This window comes from Electrona antarctica, assembly GCF_951216825.1.
Source record: "Electrona antarctica genome assembly, chromosome: 12".
In the NCBI taxonomy this organism is placed as follows: domain Eukaryota; kingdom Metazoa; phylum Chordata; class Actinopteri; order Myctophiformes; family Myctophidae; genus Electrona; species Electrona antarctica.
In genome coordinates, this window is record NC_136793.1 from 11,947,175 (window position 1) to 11,971,427 (window position 24,253).

At 44.7% G+C, this 24,253-nt stretch overlaps 1 protein-coding gene across 5 annotated transcripts in view; it reads left to right on the forward strand.

Moving 5' to 3' along the window:
- Positions 1-3,488: 3,488 nt before the first annotated feature.
- apba1a (amyloid beta (A4) precursor protein-binding, family A, member 1a) overlaps positions 3,489-24,253 on the forward strand; it is a 43,308-nt gene continuing 22,543 nt past the window's right edge. The window contains exons 1-3 of one of the 5 annotated variants that reach the window (XM_079516624.1): positions 3,489-3,620; positions 22,916-23,209; positions 23,601-23,863. In XM_079516624.1, coding sequence (XP_079372750.1) covers positions 23,026-23,209; positions 23,601-23,863 — 447 coding nt within the window. In that variant the 5' untranslated portion in view covers positions 3,489-3,620; positions 22,916-23,025. Of the gene's footprint in view, positions 3,621-4,217; positions 4,354-22,912; positions 23,210-23,600; positions 23,864-24,253 lie in introns of those variants that run through there. The other 4 variants (XM_079516625.1, XM_079516622.1, XM_079516626.1 and 1 more) reach the window with 4 other exon arrangements.

Here is a 24,253-nt window from a genome sequence, read left to right on the forward strand (position 1 = left end):
AGCCTACGTCGGTGACATTGATCCGAGCCGTAACACAGTCGATTGATTGATCAATAATGTAAACGTGCTCTGAAAATGCACACGGCCCCGTGGGCCCACCCATCTGCCCAGATGGGTGGGCCCTGATCGACAGAAGGTTGAGAACCGCCGGTCTAGGAGAAAAGGGTTCAACTTCATGCTATGCTGCCAGCTTTAGAACCAAAACTGCAACGTCTGTCAACTCTCACATTCATTTCGCATCAAATCAGTGTGTTACAATTCACTTTCACCTGCACTTAGAATAGCGAATATTCAAGCACAATGTGGGTTCTGCTTTTCTTTTCTTTGAGTTATTATTTATTTTTTGAGGATTAGTAGCATTTCCATTCTGAAGGGGGCCAGCACTTATTTATGTTTAAATTCTCTCTTACACATCTTTCCCATCTCTGATTTTCTAGCAATTAGGGGTTTGTTCTGTTGTCCGTTTCACTGTATTCTTTTAATTTTTGTTTAGTTTCACCTTTGGGTTTAGACCGTTAACATGTCATTCAGTGTTGTACCTGACAAGTTAGTGTGTAGCAAAGAAATTAAAGTATCAAAGCTTACGTAACAAAAAAGCTTGCAAATGTCACAAGACAGCAGTGTTTCCCAAACAATGGATCAGAATACATTTTTGGGGTGCGGACCCGTTTTTATGGGTCGTAAATATACTATTTCAATAGATTGAAAAACTAATTTGTTTCCTGAAAAGTATTTTTTAAAGGAATTTCTGAAAACGTCAAAATGGACCATAAATAATCATTTAAGAAAAAAAGCTCAAGAAATAAGAGCTTAAAGTGTTTAATTCACAATGTATTTTTGTAAAGTTTCGGTCCTGGGGGAGATGCCACATTTATCTTATCTTTAGCTGAAAGAAGTCTGGGAAACACTGTTAGACGGCTTGTGATGATCACTAACTGAAAGGTTATTAGGCCATGGCTGTGTTCACGTCGAAACGTCCTGCCAACACAAAGCTAAACAAAAACAGCAAAACGCCTAACCACATGAACTGTCTTTTATCAACGTGTGCGGTACTTCTAATGCTTGAACGATAGAGCACTAGGGAAATACGTTCCTGCTACAACCATTGGTGCTACATGCTACTGTAAACGCCAGACATGGTGTGCAGTTAGCAACAGGTCAAAAACAATAACCATATTTTATTTTTTGCAGGGGACTATTTTTAACCTGACTCCGCCAGATGGGGCAGCAGAGAGTACACTGGGTTCCCCCCTCCTGCTCCCATCTGGGAACTCTCAGGCAGACTTGATGCCCGGCCACAAAACGGCCTGGCCAATCAGCAGCAGCTTCTAGCAGCAGCTTTTTTTTTGCTGCTGATTGGCCAGGCCGTTTTGTGGCCGGGCATCAAGTCTGCCTGAGAGTTCCCAGATGGGAGCAGGAGGGGAGAACCCAGTGTACTCTCTGCTGCCCCATCTGGCGGAGTCAGGTTAGACTATTTTAGGATAATAGTCAAAGTTATTACTTTGGTTGTAGGTTGGTCAACCCTAATATTCCAACTATTGTCCTCTGTTCTGTTCTTCTGTCACCGACATATAGCTGGCAACGACGACAGGCAGCCCTGGCTGCCTTCTCTGTCAACATTGCTTTGTTTAAAAAAAAGAATATAGACTTTTGCAATTAAAAACTACTCTTTGAGTGGATGTTTCTTCAATGTTCAGGAGGAGTAACTCGTATAGCTTTTCCTACTTTGGAACATGTTGACCAGTGGTCATTGGTCAGCGGCTGCACAGTTGATCCTGTACAAACACAATGAATGCTGTTTGCTTCCGACCACATTCTACTCCGCTAGGGCTGCAACGCTCCAAATAATCAATTTAAGAAAAAAATAAGTAGATACTCATTTATTTAACCCATTCTGGACGGGAAACCCTTTGGGTGTTTTTAAGTACCCTTCTGGACGGGAACCCCTTTTGGGGTTCTGTACAGTATGTACAGTATTCAAAAATTAAAAAAATGTGATGCTATATAAATATTTGAAGTTTTTCAGAAAACAAAAATGGTTTAATTTAATAATCGATCCCTATTTTGGCCATTTCATTATTGGTGAAGGGTTTTTTTGTTCTATTGTTAGAAAATGCCAAATTGTGAAAATAGCAGATCTACAAGCTTATAGGTGGATATTTTCACAATTTTGAGCACTTGACACTGTTGAGCCACAAAGTATGCAAAAATACAGCTTAAAGTGGCTAATCGTTTCGTTGACTAAAAAACAACCTGCTTCTTTATTAATCGAAAAAGTTACTGATAGAATAATCACTAAGAAAAGAATGGTTGGTTGCAGCCCTACTGTATGTACTCTCAGCTCAACACACAAGCACTAAGAGAATGTCTCACATTTTACTAGGGCTGGGCAATATCCATATTCTCAACATTGTGATATGAGACTAGAATATCATCTTGGATTATCAATATCGTGATTTGGCATAAGTGTGGTGTTTTCCTGGTTTTAATCACCTTATTTTATACTTTAAAACAAAGTGTTTGTCTACAAGTGTTGCAACAAGTCTACAAGTGTTGCAACGCGACACGTGAAAGTGTAGAATCTACATGATCACATGTCGTGTTACACTGTAGATCTACACTAGATCGTGTATTCACATGTTTGGGGGAAAATACGATATTGAGGTATTTGGTCAAAATGGTTGTGATGTTTGATTTTGTCCACATGGCCCAGCCCTAAGTTTTACTAGAGGTAACTAGTACACACTCACCCCCACCCCCCGTGTCACCTAATGTCTTTATGGTATTAAGGTAAAGGAATGGCAATAAAGCCCAAACCATTGTGGTTTATCTCTTTTCACCTGAGCCTGACATTTATTTATTCTTTTAAATTCAAAACTGATGTTAACGGGAGTAACTGTAAGTGACATGCAATTCCTTCGAGACCAACCATCAGCCAGTGAACTGTGGACAGATCATGATGACATTAGTAGTTTCTGGTGTGTGCACCTGCACCTGACAAGTGTATAATGTGTTGTAATGAAAGGAAATCACAGTGATTGTGTGAAACCAGCCCTAGCACAACTACTGTGTGTATTTCAAAGCTTGTGCCTTGTGGGCAGCTCGAGTGCGATCACAACTTTTCAGAATAGTGTGTAGTCCCTCCTCTCTTCCACATCAACATCAAATGGCACAACAGATGATATGAGTTGAGTTTTTGAGTGCAGCACCCCAGATAACAAACGGTGTCTATGGCCCCATTTACACTGCCAGCCAAATCCAGCCTGAATCAGATCTGAGACACATCCAGATTGGAATCTGATTTGTTTAAATGAGTCATGTGACCATTTAAACCAATCAGATTTCTATCCTGATGTGGCACAGATCTGATTCAGGCTAGATTTGTCTGCCAGTGTAAATGAGGCCTTAGTAGCTTTTTACACACACTGCTGCCAGGCCTGCACTTTTTTTTGCCACACTGTGTGGGCTGAGGAGCCATGGTCCAGGAGGAGAGGGGAGGCATGAGATTTAAGACAAGTTTATCAATCTATAGTTTTATTGTTTTGCATATTTCATTAGAGAGACAGACTTCTGCATCATCACCTGAACAGTGACATCAACAAGCAGCTGCCTGAATCTGAGTGAGTTTATTAACCCATTAAAGCTAGAAAAGCATCCGTGTCATTTTAGATATTTTTTTTGCATTGGCTATTCAGCAGGGACACCCCAATTTCTTCTCTGCACACCCTCACTATGCAGTCTATGCTATATGAGACGAATCCCCTGGCCCATATCAGGACCTAGTAGTTCCACATGATCCACTCCTGCAAGTATAGGCCTATGGTGTTTTAGAAATGTTGTTGGATTGCCCTTTTGGTGACATTTGTGCACCTGCCCCTCCATCCATGCAGTGTTCTCTCCAGTGCACCGCCCTTCTGCCAGGGTTAAATTAACCCTGAATGTTGCAGTGCAGATTGGGGGTACGTCTGTGTCTTTGAGATTCATAGGGTTGACAATCAATGTCTTAAATGCAATAATACATGAGGAGGGTGGGGTTTAGGGGGGGGGGGGGGGACAAATCTATCTCAATAGAAAAAGCAGTAGACAAAGCCATTTTCAACTGACACATGACTAGATGCCGAGTCGGACCACCCCACCCGGTGTGTAAATGAGAGTTGAGTGTAAAAGGGGAGGGGCGCGGATTCATTGCGAGTCGCACACAGACCGACAGCTGCCGAGCTCAACCGGGCGGCTGAGAGAGAGAGAGGCAGAAAGGGGGAGAGTGAGAGGCAGAGAGAGGGAAGATGGTGGATTTGCAGGGAGTGGTGGTGGAACGAATCGCAGGCTTGCAAAACATCACTGGAATAAAAGCAGGTGAGTCCAATTAATGTTGTTCTGGACTGGTGCACGGAACCAACAATACGCCTGTCGTTGGACATTATTGATGACACACTGCCGAGAGACAACACGGGGCTTTTTTTTTGACGGTGCAAAGGGGGGAAAAGATTGGGGTGTTTTCTTTCTTTCATTCATTTTAACTGTTTGTGAATCGGGGCCGGTAAAGATGCTGATCGCTATCAAACCAAACCAAACCATGCATCCAGGCTGAAACTGAACCAAATCCGTTCAGCTTTAATAATCGCGACCGCATACTTTGTTGGCGTGAAGGGGAAAGTGTTCAGAATGATGTGAAATAGAGCCAGAATCCAGTCATAGTCTAGGTCTAGGCTACGATGAAGATATATTTAACACTCTGGCGTGTACACTTGTGACTTGTCTTGCGTACATCATGCTACCGGCGGCGTTGCATTCAAGTGATTTGTGATGGTTGATCACACATTAAAGGCCTCTCATATATATTTATCTATAGCCTACAAGACCGTTTTGTATAGATGGGCTACAATCTATTCTATTCTAGACAGCCTCACATTCCTGCAGGACTGATAGAATTCCAGAAATGAGTGCAGGGACGAGGGAGACAATCCGTATTAGGCTGTGTTTATTTATAACGGTGTTATTACGATGTAATGACGTATTGTTATGCATTTATTATGATTATAGACGTGGTCCGTACGGTATGTGGAACAAGTTCACCTTCATTTGGGATGGGGTGTCTTTTTTCCCCTTCGTTTTTTGGAGAGAGAGAGAGAGAGAAAGAGGGAGGATGGATAGCATCTCAATTGCCGGATAGCGTGTCAAAAGCTCGGGATGGCGCTTGTGTATAGGTCGGCTCTCTCTTGTTGTCGGCCAGCGACAGACAGACAGACAGACAGAAAGCAGCGCACCCAGCTGCGATGGAATTGCGTCAATCATTGATTTTTTTAGGCGTGTGTGCAGTGCGTGCAGCGAGCGTGTGTCGTCTGGTCTGACTCGTCTCCTCCGCATCCGGTTGATTGAGGATGTGATCTACAGCAGTGATTGATTCTCATCTTCTCGACCTCTCTCATTTCAACGCACTTACCCCGTGCCTAGTAGCCTACCCCATTTGATTACATTTTATTTCTGTATTTAGCATCTGGGATGCTAAATCTGCATCCCAGCAGCAGAGCCTATATTGGCCTACATCACTATAGTCCTCAACATAGGGTCCGGGGTCCGCTATAGGGGTCCAAATAGATCTTTAGGCAGTTTGAACTCCAGTTTGAAACGGGTTGACTACACGTATTTGGGTATTCGGTTGAATGGGTTCATATATCTTCTTCCCAAAAGGACTTTGAAACTATGAAGGGTATGGCCTGGTCAGCCCATGCAATGACATGCATAAGATCTGGTCATCCCAACTTAGCAAGAGGTTCAAACTATTTAAGACGACCGTTGAACCGATTCTACTCTATGGCTCCGAGACATGGACACTTTCAAAGAAATTAGACCAATGTGAGTCCAGATCTCGTCACATCTGCATCCAGGTCATGATGGTCATCACAGCGCCAGGTGTGTCGTGGTCTGCCCCTCTTCCTTCCTTCTCCCTGTGGGTTCCAGAACAGGGCATTAGGTTTGCGAAGGGTGTGTCCCCTCCCTCCAATCCATGGCCATGAAGGGTGTGTCCCCTCCCTCCAATCCATGGCCATGAAGGGTGTGTCCCCTCCCTCCAATCCATGGCCATGCAGCAAGGATTTCGTCCTCTACTTACTTTACAGACATTACAAGTACCTCCCTTTACTCTGACAGTGTACAAATGGAACAAAATTTACATGAGGTCGAAAAGTGGGCGGATAAAAATAATAAAGTAATAATAAAGTAATCTATGTAAAGCTCTATGGATAAAAAAAGCTCTATATAAATGCACCATTTACCATTTAGGACGCATAGGCAAGTGGTTCCCAAACTTTTTCATGTTACCTACATTGACACTAATTACCCCGTGGACCCCCATTTGAAACGATATGCCAGGGAACCCCATAAGAGAAGATCTTTACGGCTCTAGCAGAGATTCTCAACTGGTTTACATGTCATTTCAAGGACCCCCAGTCTGTCCTGATGAAGGTCTATTCGACCAAAACGTCAACCTAATAAAGAGTAACATTTTGTGTGACAGTGTGCGGGACCTTTTTTGTTTTTCAAAGATACCCTTTTTAAAGGACCCCCAGTTTGACATGCAATAGTCTACGGACCCCCATTTAATGGCATTTCTATCTCTGCGACCCCCAATTTATATTGTAAAATCATCGTTAATTTAACTCTGAGAGTGTACAAATGGAACAAATGGAAATTTGTACACTCTCTGAGTTACAGTCCCATAAGGGTCCATTTGGTTCCTAACTATTATTTAGCTGGCGACCCCCTGGAACTCCCCCAAGGACCCCTGGGGGTCACCGTACCCCACTTTGGGAACCACTGGCGTAGGCTACATGCGTACATGCTTGTGGAAGAGAGGAGAAATGTGCAGGGTTTGTAAAATTCTTAGTTTTAAAAATGTTTGATATTTTTTGGTCATAAAATTAAACATTTATTGTTAAAAACCTAAAGCTTTGTATTCTGATAGTAATCATCGCTATAGAGTGTTCAGAATATAGAGCTATTTAACACTCAAAATAGCTCTATATTTTTATACACAAGAAATATCACTTACAGTACCTGGTGTCCCTATTTTGGGAATCCCATTACCGGTGGACATTTTCAAACATTTACAAAAGGTTTTGGAGCATATTACCGGTTGACATTTTCAAACATCTACAAAAGGGTTTTGAGCATAGCAGATCTACAAAGTCACGGCGTGTGTGGGGAGTAAAACTCCCCACACACAGACCCAGAGGTCCTGGAGTCGGGATCCAAGGGGATTTCCCCTGGCTAAATAGTTGACAGTTAAGAGCCAAATTAATGGCCCATAACTCTTGAGAATTCTGGGGGTTATGTTGATCTGACTGTGGCCTAATGGCGCGTTCACACGGGCAGATGAACCGAGGCAAAAACACGCTGTGAGTTGATTTGGAGCAGCTACTGTACATGCAGCGCCATGACGCTGGCTTCCATTAACAATGAATGGTAGACTGCGTTGTTTCATCTGCCCCGTGTGAACGCAACATAGGCTAATGCATAGTAAACTGGGGGTCCTTGAAATGAAAGACTTTGAGAACCATTAGCATAAACAATCTAAGTATTAGTGGGGCGCAGCTAGGGACAGCTCTGTCTGGTCACAGGTGTTCTGAGTGGCTGACTGCTGCTCTGCCCCGCATGTAAGGGAACATACATTAAACATTCTGATAGTTCTCAGGGGAAAACGGGGAGAAAGCCTGTATATTCAAATACAAGAGAGGAACTTGCCTGTCTCATGGAACCAAGCTGTATCCAAAACAATAGATAGCAGAACTTGCCCCTTGTCATCTATATTATTCCCATTGGGGGGGGGGCAGACGTTAGTCTGATGTATACCAACAGTATGCCTGGTTAAGACTCACACGTCGCTCTGATTTGCGTGGTTACTGGTTAGGGTGCGGTTAGGGTTAGGTCAGGGTTTGGGGTAGGACGGCCACATGGTCAGGGCACCATATAGACAGAAGGAAAAAGAGCAAATAAGATACAGTTTGACATAATTGTCCCACACCGAGGTAGGGGGCTGTTTAGTAATATACTACCCTTCGCTCTGTGGCTATACGAAGCCATTTTCCACTTTGCAGCATCCAGTGGTGTTAAGCAGGGGTCTTCAACGTTTTGCAGGCCAAGGAGGACCCTTTAGCTGAGAGATGAAGCAGGGACCCCCCACTATATACATACTGTATAAAATTGTGTTGCAGTCAACCATAGACATGGACTTGTTTGACAGCACTGCCAACAGTGTGGGGACTTCCCTGTGGACCGACCTCCCGTTAGTTCGACCATGCGTTAAGGTTGGAGAACATGCATTAAGGTTGGCGAACATGCATCAAGGTTGGCGAACATGCATTAAGGTCGGCGAACATGCAATGCGGTTGGCGAACATGCATTAAGGTCGGCGAACATGCATTAAGGTTGGCGAACATGCATTAAGGTTGTCGAACATGCGCTGCTCCCATGTTAGTGTGTATTTTCAGACATTTACTACTACGCCAAATCTCTTCGCCGAAAATAGCCGGTCTACAACCTCACACCAAGTCGCAGTGTGACCTGTTGTTTAAGCTTGTAGATGTGCTTTCAGTGAATATTCCCACCGATAACCAATAGGGATGCTAGGGTCCTATCACACAGCTTTGGTGGACCCCTGTTAGTCAGTCTGAAGATTCATGGTGCAAAGAAACCAAGTACATTTACTCATGTGTTGCACCATAAGTACAGTTTCAAAGTGCTTTTCTTGAGTATTTACATTTACTATTCCACTGCATATATTTGCCAGATTTAGTTACTTTGCAGATTTAGATTACTCAATGGTTGTTAATCGAAATGTCTTTGCAGATCTACAATCTTGCGTCGTAATTTTGTAGGTAATTTTTGTATGAATTTGTGCAGAAGAACTGAAAGGATTTTGATCATTATTGTCTCTTGTCGGGTGGAAAGCTCATATGTCCAAAACTGTTACTTTTCAGAATTCAAAATCAAAACTAGCAAAAGTAGCAGATCTACAAGCTCAGAACGCGTTGCGGCGTTAATGTACAAAAACAAAACGAGAAAAACAAATATATATTGAGATAAGAGGTTTCTGCCCAACAGAGACGTTATGCAAAAAGAATTGCATGAATCCATCGGGCGACTGCGTAATGATCGCGACAGGCCCCAGTGCTCGGCTTGTCCACAATAACTATGTATGATCAACAATCACAACACCGTCCAGAAATCGAGGACTGCGAACAAACACAACAGTGACATTGTGCACTGCTGTGGGCTGTGTACTCTGTAAGTAATCGATACATGGGAGGAGGGAGGGAGGGAGGGGGGGCTCTGTGACTCGCCTTTTCGATGTGATGGATTAGCTGGTATCCATGGTAATGATCGCCATCGGGTCACCCAGCAAAGTGACTGTACACAGTACACGCGCATGCAGGGCTGCTGGAAGAAGTACTCACACTGTTTACTCAACGAAAACTGCGGATTCGTTGCACTTAAAGGTGCACTTCACCCATTTTCAACCTTTACTGTGTTTGTTGTCATTGACTGCAGTGGAAATAGGCCTTATAGGGCTTTATTGTGTTTTTATTGTAAAATGGGGCTTAAGTGGTTGAAGGTTATAACTTATAACCTTCAACCACTTAAGCCCCATTTTACAATAAAAACACAAAACACAAAACATAATCCAACGTATAACTTCTACGTTGGATTTCTCAGAGCCCATTCCAAGTGGCTATTACATGCCTTACAAAGTTTGCGGTCCCTGGGTAGGCCTGGAGACAGTCACCCATCATTTCCCTCTATGCTAGCAGTTTGCGGTCCCTGGGTAGGCCTGGAGACAGTTACCCATCATTTCCCTGCGTAGGCCTGGAGACAGTTACCCATCATTTCCCTGCGTAGGCCTGGAGACAGTTACCCATCATTTCCCTGCGTAGGCCTGGAGTCAGTTACCCATAATTTCCCTGCGTAGGCCTGGAGTCAGTTACCCATCATTTCCCTGCGTAGGCCTGGAGACAGTTACCCATCATTTCCCTGCGTAGGCCTGGAGACAGTTACCCATCATTTCCCTGCGTAGGCCTGGAGTCAGTTACCCATCATTTCCCTGCGTAGGCCTGGAGTCAGTTACCCATCATTTCCCTGCGTAGGCCTGGAGTCAGTTACCCATCATTTCCCTGCGTAGGCCTGGAGACAGTCAGTTACCCATCATTTCCCTCTATGCTAGCAGTCGTCATCAGCCACTGCACTAGCGTGATGGTGTTAACCTGCAGACACTTCGGTTCCAAACTTCCAACAGCCAAGAACCTTGGCGTTAACCTTGGTGTTGAACCTTGGTGTTGAACCTTGGTGTTGTCCTGGACTTTCAGCTCTCATTCAAGGCACAGCGGTCACTCGATCCCGTGGGTTTACACTCTATAACATTGGAAGGATTAGAGCCTTCCTCAGCCAGGAGTCAGCCCAGCTCCTTATCCAGACATCAGTCGTATCAAACCTTGACTATTGTAACTCTCTCCTTACTGGCCTTCCGGCATGTGCACTTAAGGTTGCATTCTCCCCTCTACTTTGGTAGACTCGATGTGATTGGGAGGTGATTGGGAGGTGAAGTTGCATCATTCTTACCATTTTTAATTTCCTGCGTTTGCATTCACACTGTGTGTTGTCAACCGCAGCAGGGAACGTTATCAATTTGTTCAATTCATAAACTGCACAGTTAAAACGATGGTGTTATTATGCAAATGTCATGTTAGCTACAGTTACATAGATCAGGCTCAGCTAAACACGTTTGTTTAATTTTGAAGTATTTATATTTAAAGAGATTACTAAAGTCCCCACTCCACACACACAGTGACAGCACTCTATGTTTACGCAGACAGACAAACATCCGCCATATTGTTTGCTTAATTTCCTTCATTTGATGCGAATTGCATTCACGCATGCAGTGAATGCAATTCAGGTGTGCTTGGAAGCGAAGCGAAACCCTGTTTTTTGGCGAAGTAGAATGCGTTTGTTTGATGCGCACCAGAACTTGAATGAACCGTAACCATAACCGGGTAACCTATAGAACACAGAGAACATAGAACCTGGGGAACACAGAGAACATAGAACCTGGGGAACACAGAGAACATAGAACCTGGGGAACACAGAGAACATAGAACCTGGGGAACACAGAGAACATAGAACCTGGGGAACATAGGGGTGACCCCAAAAAACATCCCTGTCTACCAAAACAAAGGGGCAGTGTTTTTATGCAGGTTATCACCACCACACTACTGATATAGAGGGAAATGATTGGTAAAAAATGTTTTAAGTATATAGTACTAAATCAGAGGTTCCCAACCACTGGTACTAGTACCCCTGGTGGTACTTGAGCCCCCTCTGGTGGTACTTGAGCCCCACTCTGGTGGTACGCAGAGGAGTCGCCCTCTGGTGGTACGCAGAGGAGTCGCCCTCTGGTGGTACACAGAGGAGCCCCCCTCTGGTGGTACACAGAGGAGTCGCCCTCTGGTGGTACGCAGAGGAGCCCCCCTCTGGTGGTACACAGAGGAGCCCCCCTCTGGTGGTACACAGAGGAGTCACCCTCTGGTGGTACACAGAGGAGTCACCCTCTGGTGGTACACAGAGGAGCCCCCCTCTGGTGGTACACAGAGGAGTCACCCTCTGGTGGTACACAGAGGAGCCCCCCTCTGGTGGTACGCAGAGGAGTCACCCTCTGGTGGTACACAGAGGAGTCACCCTCTGGTGGTACACAGAGGAGCCCCCCTCTGGTGGTACACAGAGGAGTCACCCTCTGGTGGTACACAGAGGAGTCACCCTCTGGTGGTACACAGAGGAGCCCCCCTCTGGTGGTACACAGAGGAGTCACCCTCTGGTGGTACACAGAGGAGTCACCCTCTGGTGGTACGCAGAGGAGTCACCCTCTGGTGGTACACAGAGGAGTCACCCTCTGGTGGTACACAGAGGAGTCACCCTCTGGTGGTACGCAGAGGAGTCACCCTCTGGTGGTACGCAGAGGAGTCGCCCTCTGGTGGTACGCAGAGGAGTCGCCCTCTGGTGGTACGCAGAGGAGTCGCCCTCTGGTGGTACGCAGAGGAGTCACCCTCTGGTGGTACGCAGAGGAGTCACCCTCTGGTGGTACGCAGAGGAGTCACCCTCTGGTGGTACGCAGAGGAGTCGCCCTCTGGTGGTACGCAGAGGAGTCACCCTCTGGTGGTACGCAGAGGAGTCGCCCTCTGGTGGTACGCAGAGGAGTCGCCCAAAAAAGGAGAAAAAAAGACAAAAGTGGAATGAAATATTTATATTACTACAGGTAGTTCTTCTGACCAAGCAATTGGTTGAAATAGTCTATACCGGTCGTGTTGAAATTAGCATAACGGCACACCTATAGCCGTTAATAGAAGATTTGAGAACAAATTAATCACATTAGAAATATCATCAGTTGTGCCGATTAGTGATTTAGAGTTTTGTCAGAGCAGCAGCATTATTGGCTTAGGAATGGAACAAAAAGGGCAGGTATACGCTCCTGTATTTTATCAGTTATTATGGTGGCCACATGTCATTCTCTGACGTGGCAATCAGCTGACCAATTTGGCGGGTATTTAAGCTAACATAAGACTGGATTCTTCCTGCGTTCCTTCCTCTGCATATACGTTCCTGGTGTTGTTATGCATGGTTTGCTCCCACCGCCACCCAGCACCACCGGTGAGCTCTGCTATTCCTGTTCCCCATGGGGGGGGTTGTTATTGTATATCTATCTCCCTGCTTTTAATGGTTAATGATGGTTGTATAATTATGCCGAGCAGGGAGAAAAATGTAGCAGAGCCGAACGATAACGAAGATAAAATATTATATGCACACTTGTATTCTGATTCTATACTAAATATTTGTTCAATCTATTCGTGAGTTATCTGACTGAAATGTACTGTTACTCTCCACCATTGGACGCATGTTGTGCTTACAATATTTATGGGCCTGTGCCTCTCTCTGGGGTTCTGCTGGGGGAACAAGGACATGCGGTGCAGGCTGCAGTCACATGATTTGTCACCCACGTTTACCGATGGAGACGGCGCCAGAGCACATAGGTCATGCTGGCTTGGTTACCGTGGTAACAGGATGAAAGATTGTAACTGTGGACCGCAAGAAATGAGTGTCTGCTCTATATAACACTGGGTGTGGTGGAGCACCGGTGTTCAATGTAGGTTCCCGGGACCCCCAGGGGGTCCTCGAGGGTAGAGATGTACCCATACCTTTGTTTCCTTCCTGATACCGATACCCATAACTTGCGTACTGGTCAATAGCGCGTACCAATCTGATGTGTTGAATTAAAAACAAATCACACCCATGTGAAGTCAGGGGTGCTCTTATCATCATACATCTTCTCATTCCGGTCTACAAAGCTGGGCATAGGAGTGCCCTAAAAAAGGACAGTGTTTCCAAATGGACCCTTACACGTAACTCTGATTTCTCCATTTTTGCGGCTAAATTGTGTCTGTGGCTTTTATAAATATTGAACTGGAACACAGGTTCATGTTTTCAATTTCCTGAAAAGTAACGGCTTTGGACGTACAAGGTTGAACTCGGCAGTCGGCACAGTGACAATATCCAAACTGGGCGTCCTTGAAATGAAAAAGGCTGAGAATGGAGGTGTTATGATATGGGGATGGGGGGTCTCATGGAGGTCAGCTCTACTCTGGACGGGGAGGGTCTTCTTTCCCACCGCGGTGTGAGAGTCCTGGTGTTTGTTGTCATTTCGACAAGCCACCGACAAGTTGGAATCTTTTCCTGACTGTCATGGATGGACCGTCCTTGATTGGACCTTGATGCTACTTTAATCCTGGTCTCTAAACTGCCTCCCCCTGGCCAGCCGGGGCGCCTGATGGAGGGGAAAGGCACTGGTTGGATTAACGTGTTCCTTCCACGCGCTACGTCCAACCGGGGAAACTCCCCCCTTCGGGTGAAAAGAAGCGTCTTGGACGCTCATGCATTGTAGGAAGCATGTGGTCAGTTCGTTGCCCTCCCCAGGTTGGCGGAGGGAGCGTAGAGCCCAGGATTACACATTAGATAATTGACACTGGGTGAAAAAATGGGTTGCAAAATCGTGGGATAAAAATAATATAAAAATAGGTGCTATATTAGTGATATCTCCTTGTTAAAATAAGCTCTAAATTAATATCATAATCATTGCTTTATGTTGTGTTTGAGGCATCTCCTTATCTCTCTAGATTTTTAGTCAACGGTACATTTTTTAAGTTTTTGTAGGCCACCTGGAGGTTAGTTACTCTTGTCATGGGTTTATTTTGCCATGGCCTTACGGTGGAATGTCTGCACTGGGTTTTTAGATAAATTATGAAAACAAGCTTTGTTGCAAATAGAGCTTATTTAACATGTTTAATTTAGTTCAACAAGAGAGTTCTACCACATGTGTCTCTGTATGAAGCGAGCTGTCTAGACATGGTTCTGTCTCAGTGGTGGGAAAAGTACTGCATTTCTGAAGTATCAATACTGCAAATTGCAATGTAGAAATCAAAATGTACTTGTGTAAAAGTACAGATTTAAGTATTAGCATCAAAATAGCCTACAAACGGTAAACATACACATTATGCAGAATGTCCCGAATGTCACAAGGTATCATTATGTATTAAAATGTATTACAATCTTTTGAAAATGGATCTAATATAGCTAATATTTAAATGGAAGTGGTTTTCTGTTTGTAATAAAAATTCTAGCCAGTGCTCTAAAATTCCCAGAAGTAACTAGTAACAGAAGTGTAGTGGCGTAAAAGTATACATTTTTGCCTCTGAGTTGTAGTGGAGTAAGAAGTAAAAGTATTGAAAAGTGTAAATACTTCAGAATTGGGTCAACCTCTGGCCAACCCATGGCAGCTGATCACAGCTGATCTTTTTTTTCCTTCTTTTTTTTTACCTCTAGTTACCCAGTGGCAGTTGTTGAGCATGACTGCTCTTATTCAGCAACGCCCTGACACACACACACACACACACACACACACACACACACACACACGCGCGCACACCCTGTCAAAACATACTGTATTATATAACTCACAGCGATATCATTTCATAAACCTATCAACAGTATATATGCCAAGCTCGGTGGTGGAAAAAGTACTCAAATGTTTTACTTAAGTAAAAGTATAAATACTGCAATGTAGATGTACTCCGTTACGTTGTTAAGTAGAACTCCCGTATTAAAAATGTACTCAATGTATTCAAGTACTTATATTGCAGAATGTCCCATTTCAATTCAAAACGTGTACAAAATCTTTTGGAAAATAGCTGATCTACAAGCTCACAATGCGTCGCATCACAACGCATGTGAGCTTGTAGATACGCATGCACGCACACACGCAGGCACACGCACACTAAAACCTTTGTTAAAAAAAACAGTACAGTCTCATACTGTTGGCCACTGAGCAGCTCCACTGGAGCAGTTTGGGGGTTCATTGCCTTGCTCGAGGGCACTTCAGCAGTGTCAGAGGAGGGGTCAGTGTGGTTATTCATTTCCCCACCCTGATTTCGGTCACAAATGCACCCTCTTAACATTTAGGCCACCGCTAAATGTAGGCCACAGCTAATCGCATCGCAGCCACTCTATACCGGTAGTTCTCAAACTTGTTCATGTTTCAAGTGGCCATGTTTTGAGCTTGTTGATCTGCCATTTTTTGCTATGTTTGTCTTGGATTTTGTTTCTACCCGACACAAACAAAATCTAAGCTAAAACAACAGAATCATCCAGATGTTATAAGCAGTTGTGGACGAAAAGTAGGCCTATACTCAACCCCAGCGCTTAAGTCAAAGCACTCCAAAAGCATAAATTGCAAAATACGTTTTCTTTTCAATGTGCACTGTATAGAATTGTCCAAAGGAATTCCAAAACATTTCAGAATTTTCCAAAAATATCTCACAATTTCACATAAATATTAAACAAAAACATAATTTCAATTGGTCCTTGACTTGACAATGTCTGAGAACCTCCAGACTAAACAGTCCTTCAGGCTCTGCTGGAGGGGATTTGTTGACGTCTGCGGTAGATAACACGGAGGACAGAAGGCCCATGTTCACAGGGGAGACAGAGACAGACATACTGTAATTAAACATTCTTTATCCTTTATCCTGTTCTATGATGGTGTCACGTGGCAAAGAAATAGCCCAAGTTGTCAAATGTAGTGTTTCAACCCATGATCTTCATAAAATAATAATATAATGCTCGTTATATAAGGCGGTGTAGCTGAGAGCCTCCACCCGAAGACCAAAGACCTAATATCTTCCGCCATCAAGGCGGAATTCCCCTTTTAGGCTAGTGGGGTTTTGGTTTGATTTTTAAAGCGTCCATTCCCTCGTGGGAGACCCGGGTTCTAATCGCTGGCATCACAACTTGTAGACCTATTTTCAGCAAATGTTCGCTTGTCTTTGTCGAATGTTCGCCTATTATCCAATTTTGACCTGAGGCAGATTATAAAAAGTTCCTCTAAATCTTCAGTTTTCTGAAAAACATGTTGCTATACTGTACATAGAAACCCCAAAAGGGGTTCCTGGATTGAAAGGTGTAGTTACGTATAGGGGTTCCCGGTCTAAATGGGTTATATATAGGGCTGCTGGGGTTCATGTGGTTATCACATTCAGCACTACATGCATGTATGGCTCTGAGGCAGTGCTCAGTTGTACTGGCGTGCACATGTGACGTTAGCAAGCATAATGTGGATGATAGTATGGCTCTGAGGCAGCGCTCAGTTGTACTGGCGTGCACATGTGATGTTAGCAAGCATAATGTGGATGATATGCTGAAGATATAGGACAAACCAGGGTAATAGCGTTTCTGATGTTTGGACAAAATGTGTAGGAGTAATGTAGTAATCTGTAGTCTGCTGGTTGTATAACAGGGCAATAAAAATTACACGTAACTGTGTATTCGTAATGTTTAGTAGTGCGCATACAACGTTGTACACAGATCGGTGCAGTTATAGGTGAAAACATGAATTGGCCTGTTATGGCGCCACCATGAGGCTGATTAGAATTTATTTAAGTGGCATTTCTTCCTCTGCCTAGTGGGAATGTGCGTTCATAATTTCACGGAAATCGCACGCTGTGTTCATGATTTGAGGCATTTTGTTCAAAATGGACCAATCCTGCAAACTTTGGAAGGCAATCTTAGCCAATCGGGATGGAATATGGGGAAGCGGACAGGTCTGTGTTGATCACATGACAGTCGAGATAGTGTATACCGATTTGCGTGATGTATGGATAAAATGTGTACAAGTAATATAAAGTCTTGTGTTTTGTAAAACTCGGCCTCATGATGGCGCTATAACAGGGCGTTGTGGAGATTTTGGGGCAGAGGTTCATCCAGGGAGTGTGTGTGCAGAGTTTGGCATTGACCGGGCCAACGGTGCCGGAGATTAGCTGTACGCAGACAGACAGACGGACGCACACACACACACACACACACACGGAAAGACAGACGGATGCACACACGGACGGAGTGCAAAACATACTCTCCCCATGCCTTCGGCCTGGTGGAGACAATAATACGTCAGAAGAAGTGAGGGTCATGGAAGCTGCGATTGTACCTTCATATCGTTGAAACCTTGTATGTCCAAAACCGTAACATTTTAGGAAATGGAAAAGAGAACCATGTGTTCCATTGTATCCAATGTAGCTCTTGTACTTTAATACTTAATACTACAATACAAGTATAGATTAGCCATGAAATCCTTTGGGTTCAAATGTTTTTCTTTATTGAAGAATACCATGTTGAAGTTGGCTTCTTTATTCCTATTATTATTATTATTATTGGGCGGCTGTGGCTCAGGAGGTAGAGCAGGTCGTCCAATGATCCATGGGTCGGCGGTTCGAATCCCGGCCCCTCCTGTCCACATGCCGAAGTATCTTTGGGCAAGACACTGAACCCTACATTGCCTCCAATGAGTTGGTCGGGTGTGAGCTTGCCACCATTGGTGTGTGAATGAGGGAAGTGAGGACGCTGGCGTCGACTGTGCGCCGCTTCACCTCCCATTATGTAATTAATGAACCATTGTAAAGTGCTTTGAGCACTTGGAAAAGCGCTATAGAAATGCAATTCATTATAATTCATTATATTATGTGGTCTGAGTGACGTTTTCATCTGCTGACACTGAATGAATGTTTGAAAGAAGTGTTTGTTTCTCTGTCTGTCTGCAAGCGACCAAGACTCAGGTGGAGTGTGAGGAGTATTAGGACTGAGCTGTTAATTCCCTACAGGTATATACAATAAATTAACCCACTAAAATCCGGGAAAGCATCTGTATCATGGTAAATGGTGCATTTATATAGCGCCTTTATCCAAGGTGCTTTACATAGATTGTGCATTACATTCACCCATTCACACACACATTCATACACCGTTTGCGGCGGAAGCCATGCAAGGTACCAACCAGCACATCGGGAACAATTTGGGGTTTAGTGTCTTGCCCAAGGACACTTCGACCTGTAGATATCCGGGATCCAGGAGGATCCGGGATTCGAACCGCCGACCCATGGATCATTGGACGACCTGCTCTACCTCTTGAGCCACAGTCATTTTAGAGTTCTGCGTTCTCTGTTAAAATACAGCAGATATACAAGTTCAGAACGTGAACTGCGCTGCGAGCTTGCACATCTATTTATTTATTTTTTTACATTTTAGAAAAGTTTTTTTTCTTGAAAGTGCATGTGAGACTGATATACAAGGCATTTGTAGAATCGGCCTCAGGTCTTCATGGGTTAATAAAACACATGATTCACAATTATATTATATAATGGTATACTGTAGGTTACAATACTTGGGAATCTGGCACTGAGTGGTTGGCAGTGGCTCAGGGGGTAGAGCAGCAGCTTATAGGAATCAGAAGGTTCCTGGCTCAATCTCCGGCTCCCCCCTGTGTTAGTGTCCAAGTGTCCTTGAGCAAGACACCGAACCCCGAACTGCTCCCGATGAGCAGGTTGGTGCTATTTCCACTGCCGTCGGCATGTGAATGTGATGCACATTTCAATTTTTGACAAAAATGAAAGCCTGGGTACCGAGGCTACACGAATAGCTAATCAACAAACTCACAACACGCCGTGAGCGTGTAATCTGCTATTTAAATTAAAAACAAAATAATAACTTTCACTTTCATAATAGCCTAAAATAAACATTAAAAAAATATATATGAAAAGGTTAAAGAAAGAACACGGCCACCTCACGAAGCATTAGAACTAGGGCAAGTGGGAGGGGGCATGGTGGCACAGTTGGTAGTGCTGTCGCCTCACAGCTAGAAGGTCCTGGGTTCGATTCCCGCTGGCGGCGTGTTTCCTCCTCTGTGTCATCAGTGCCCATACCCGAGGCGGGGTTGGCGAAAGGGCCCTTCTGTGTGGAGTACCCCCACAAAAAACATGCAGTAATAATCCTGCATCTCTAAAATGCCTGCCCCTAGTCAGACGGGGCGCCTGATGGAGGGGAAAGGAACTGGTTGGAATAACGTGTTCCTTCCACGTGCTACGTCCAACCAGGGAAACTCCCCCCTGTCAGGTGTAAAGGAGCAACTTGGACACTCAGGCATGAAGGAAGCATGAGTTCAAGTCCGTTGCTCTCCCCATGTCCCCCATATATGGGGACTAGGTTGGCGGAGGGTGTGTAGAGCCCAGGATCACATTAGATAATTGACACATGGTGAAAAATGGGTTACAAAATCGTGGGATAAAAATTATATATAAAAAAAAAAGAAGGGCAAATGGTTAAGTGTGTCTGCAGGTTTTATGATGTATTGAACCAAACAAGCTGTGCCTACTTTTACAAATGTAAAAGCTTGTCGGTTAACTTTGACTCCTCTGTCAACTTTGAGAAAAGTGTGACCGCGGGTTGTGACATTAAAGAGCCACTTGTCACGCTGAGGAAGGCTCTGGCTCAGAAATGCCTTGGCGTGTTGCCTGTGCCTAACAAATTGGAAGTACCTGAAGAACACTTCAGTGAAAAGCGTTTAATTAAATCTCCACCCGCACGGTAAATCGTCGCTGTCTGGTGGAAACCTGTGTCCAAAAGTGTTACTTTTCAGAAAAGGAATTAATTCCCTGAAAAAGGCTTAACGGCCGAAACATTGGTTTCCCTGTACTCTGCAAGTATTGGCACTTTGGCTGTCAGTGTGTGCGACCACCTTCTTGTTCCTGCAAGATCCTATTCAGTTTGCTCTCCCGTGGACCGGCACCACTACAAGGGCTTTTGCGTGCGTAAGCATCCTCGTGCATGCTTTTCAGAAAAGGGACACATGTCTTTTTTGAACCTAGTGGATTCCAATGGATCCCAATGTAGTTATTATAGAGCTCGCTGTATTTATTTATTTGTATTCGATGCTATTGTGAAGTAAGATAAAATACATCAGTCAGTCAATGTGAGGGGTGGTCAGGAGATGTCTATATGAACTCTGCGTTTAAAGGCTTGAAGGCCATTGTCTGTCAGTCAACTTAACTGCATGCTCTGGTAGGCTGTTCCACACCCGGACAGCAGTGTGGAGAAAGGTTCTGTCCAATGTGCGTGTATTGGAGCCTGGGGGGTTGAGAGCATGTACTGTGTGGCTGTGCATAGGCGAGTGTTTCGCCGTCTGGTGTAAGTAAGGTGGAGGGAACATAACCTGGAGGTATGAATGGCTCTGGGTTCCCAGGAGACCGATAAAACCAGAAATGAATAACCGGAAAGTGAAAAGTCCGCCTCCATCCGCCTCAATGTTTTTGGTCAAAACAAGCTTTATTCACGGCCCATAACGAACCGATGATCAACCGATGGACAAAATGTATTTTTTCGGGTGAAATTACGATCGCGCTGCTGTTTGCACAGCCACGGTTTACTTCCGGTTCACGGCCCGGGACCCCGTTGGCCTTCAAAATAAGGCTCTGCACTGAAAAGACCGTGGCAGTGTCGAATGAATACCTTGCGGTCAATGTGTTAACCCATGTAGACCTGAGGACACATCTGTGTCGCCTCATAGCTTTTAACCACTGTCACCATTATTTTAAACTATAGCTGTTGAAAAAACGTGAAATTATGGCGCAATTCTTGGAATATATATTCTTTCATATCTTGCAAACGTTTTTAACTCATAACTTTGCTTCTGGGGGGGTCCCTGGAACAACATATTTTCAGATGGGGGTCGGCGTCCAATTACATATTGGGTCCTTAACCTGAGACGGTTTGATCGCCACTGATATAGAAACAGGGTTTTCAGGAAAAACTGTCAGGATTTATAAGACATTCGTAGAATCTGGTCTCAGTCCTAAAGGGGGGTAAGGAAAACATTTGAGCACTTCTTCCATCACTACATAATAAGTGTACTTTGTCTCTGTCCAGCGCTGTTCATGATGACTCATGGGGTGGTGGGGGGTATGTGGGGGTGTGTGTGTGGGGGGGGGGTGTGTATTGGGGATGGGAGAGGCGTCCATTTTGAGGTGTGGTGGTGTGTGTGTAAGAACACTGATGCTCGTCCTCCCTGTTGGAAAAGGTCAGGCCCATCCTCACCTCCACTCCCGTGGGGAGTCCTTTACACTCACCATCGCCATGACAACCCTGCAGCCTCCTGCCGGCGTGTGTCTGTGTGTTTGAGCCGAGGGGAGAGTAGAAAGCAGCGTCTAACTGTGTGGTAAATGGTAAATGGTGCATTTATATAGCGCCTTTATCCAAGGCGCTTTACATAGATTGTGCATTACATTCACACACACATTCATACACCGATTGCGGCGGAAGCCATGCAAGGTGCCAACCAGCACATCGGGAGCAATTTGGGGTTCAGTGTCTTGCCCAAGGACACTTCGACATGTAGACAGGAGGAGCCGGGATTCGAACCGCCGACCCATGGATCATTGGACGACCTGCTCTACCTCTTGAGCCAAAGTCGCCCCAGTTGTTCTCAAAGACGCCCCAGTTTGATGCAATAGGCCAGTGGTTTTGGCCGTGGACACCCAACCACATCCCATCTTAAGATGCCAGGGAAGAGAAGATTTATGCTGGGGGAAAATAAATCGAAATTATTCAATTTCTGATGTTGTGATAGAATAATATAGAAGCGGGTAGCCTACTTGAGTCATTGATTGCAGTCAACTGTCTTCCGTGTTTTGGTTCAATAATGCGCGACGCAACATTCACCTGGACTGAGTAGGGCGATTATTATTTGCTTTATTACCTGTTAATAGGGATGATTTTGTTCCCGATCCGATCCCGATTCCACAATTTCTGTGTTAGCCGATGCCAAATACCGATACCAGAGAATAATATTTATAATAAAAAAAATTAAAAAAAGTTACTTATTTTATCTCGTGTTGAACACATTTTGTGCCCAAAATGTCTGTGGACGTCCTGGGTATTACCGCACGTGCATAGCCCAAGACGTCTGTGGACGTCTGTATTTTTTTGTATTAAAAAAAATCAGAAAATCAAAACACTTTTTTTTTTTTTTTTTTTTAACACGTGGTGCCAAAGTTTGTGTTTTCGCCATTGAGAATGCATTTGGCGTTTAAATTAAATAACTCAAACTATAAAACAGTTCAAAGTAAAAAGTTCCAGCATGTGTCTCCACAGTCAGCTGAATTATAAAAAATGTGAATGGATTTTCTAGGTGAAAGTGATTTTGGGCAGTTTTGCGTGGGCTCTCAAATAGCAGACTCAAATGTGCACTTGCAGTTTGGGCAACTCGGAAGCAAACTCCTCATGCCCCAACATTTTATTTACCTGCCATAGTGTACCCCTTAGCCCTGTGTCGGATCGGTGGTTAGACTGGCATATTCTTCTTTTGCTTTGACCCATTCTCTCTCTGTACTAGATATAGACACTCTAATCTCTAAAAAGTGACTGAAATCAGTCGCTGTGACTGACGACGTTAATCCATGTCCCCCTTCCCTCTTCCCTCTTCCTGTTGACTGTGTCTCAGCAGCCCTCGCCTTGAATTCGGAGTGTGTCGGGAGATCGTCGTCGATGCGTCCCTGAGCTCCTCCCACGTCACCGTCGGAACCAGTCTATGGTCGGAAGCAATCCCAGGCAGCCATGAACCCGCAGGAGGTGGAGCTCGGCCAGGAGATTGGCGAGGAGGGGGCCAACGCATGCCACGACGGCCACGGCGAGCCGACGCCTCACAACCACGGCGGCAAGGAGAAGAACTACCACGCCCGGCAGCCGGGGGGCGCTGCAGCGCGCTACAGGCGTTGTGAGGCACCTGGCGGAGGAGGTGGTAAGCAATTATCTGAGCTAATCGCAGTTATTTTTGCATGAACGTCATCGCTTCCATCATCTGTATGAATTAATAATGAGTAAATAATTGTTCCCACATTTTAATTAAAACGAGTTTCAAAAGGAGCGGAAATAGCAGATCTACAAGCTCACAATGTGTCGTGATGCAATGTGTTGTGAGCTGAAATGTATCAAAAGTATTGGTAGTGGTCACTGTGAGCCATTTCTTTAATATATTTAGTTAATGTCCTGTGTGCAAAGCCTACAAGACAAACAGCAATGCATTGTTTTAATTTATGTTCCAATGTTCAATGCCAAAAAAACACAACAACAACCCACAATTAAATCATTACTTTATATGACAATTAATCCTAAACTCAAATCAACCCTAGGAGGTGCCAGCGGGGCCAGAGGGGGCCCCCAGCAGCGGAGGTCAGCAGAGGGGTCCGACCCGGAGGGGCCACACGGGGCCCAGTCTCCTCCTGCATCTCAGCAGCAGCAGCAGCAGCCTATCCCCCGGCCTGCAGTGGCGCGGTACCGCCGCCAGGGGGACAGCGAGGCCCGGCTCAGGGCCCAGCAACAGAGACACAGACAGAGACAGCAGAGAGAGGCGGAGAGAGCGGAACAGCAGTTGCTGCTGCAGCAGGAGAGCAAGGTGCTTAATGTATACACTGAAGCAATACTGCAAAACGCTTTTGGTTAAAGGACAATTCCCGACCAACGGTTTTCTTACCTTAATGTATTTAGTTACAGTGGTACCTGAGTGGTACAGGTGAAACATTTACATAACTCCCTCTCGAGCCGCCTGACCGTGTGCGGTGCGTTTAATGCTAAATCACTTATTTCGATCGCTCGGAAATTCTTTCGTTTTTGTAATTTTTTTGTGCCTTTCTTAACCCAGTCTAGTGGTTTCAAGCATTATGTTATACTTTAGCGATTGAAAAATAGCAGATCTACAAGCTCATAGCGTGGCACTCTTGCAGATCTGCAAGCAGAGCTTGTAGATCTGCTATTTTTTTTTTAAACCATGCAAATTACTATCCAC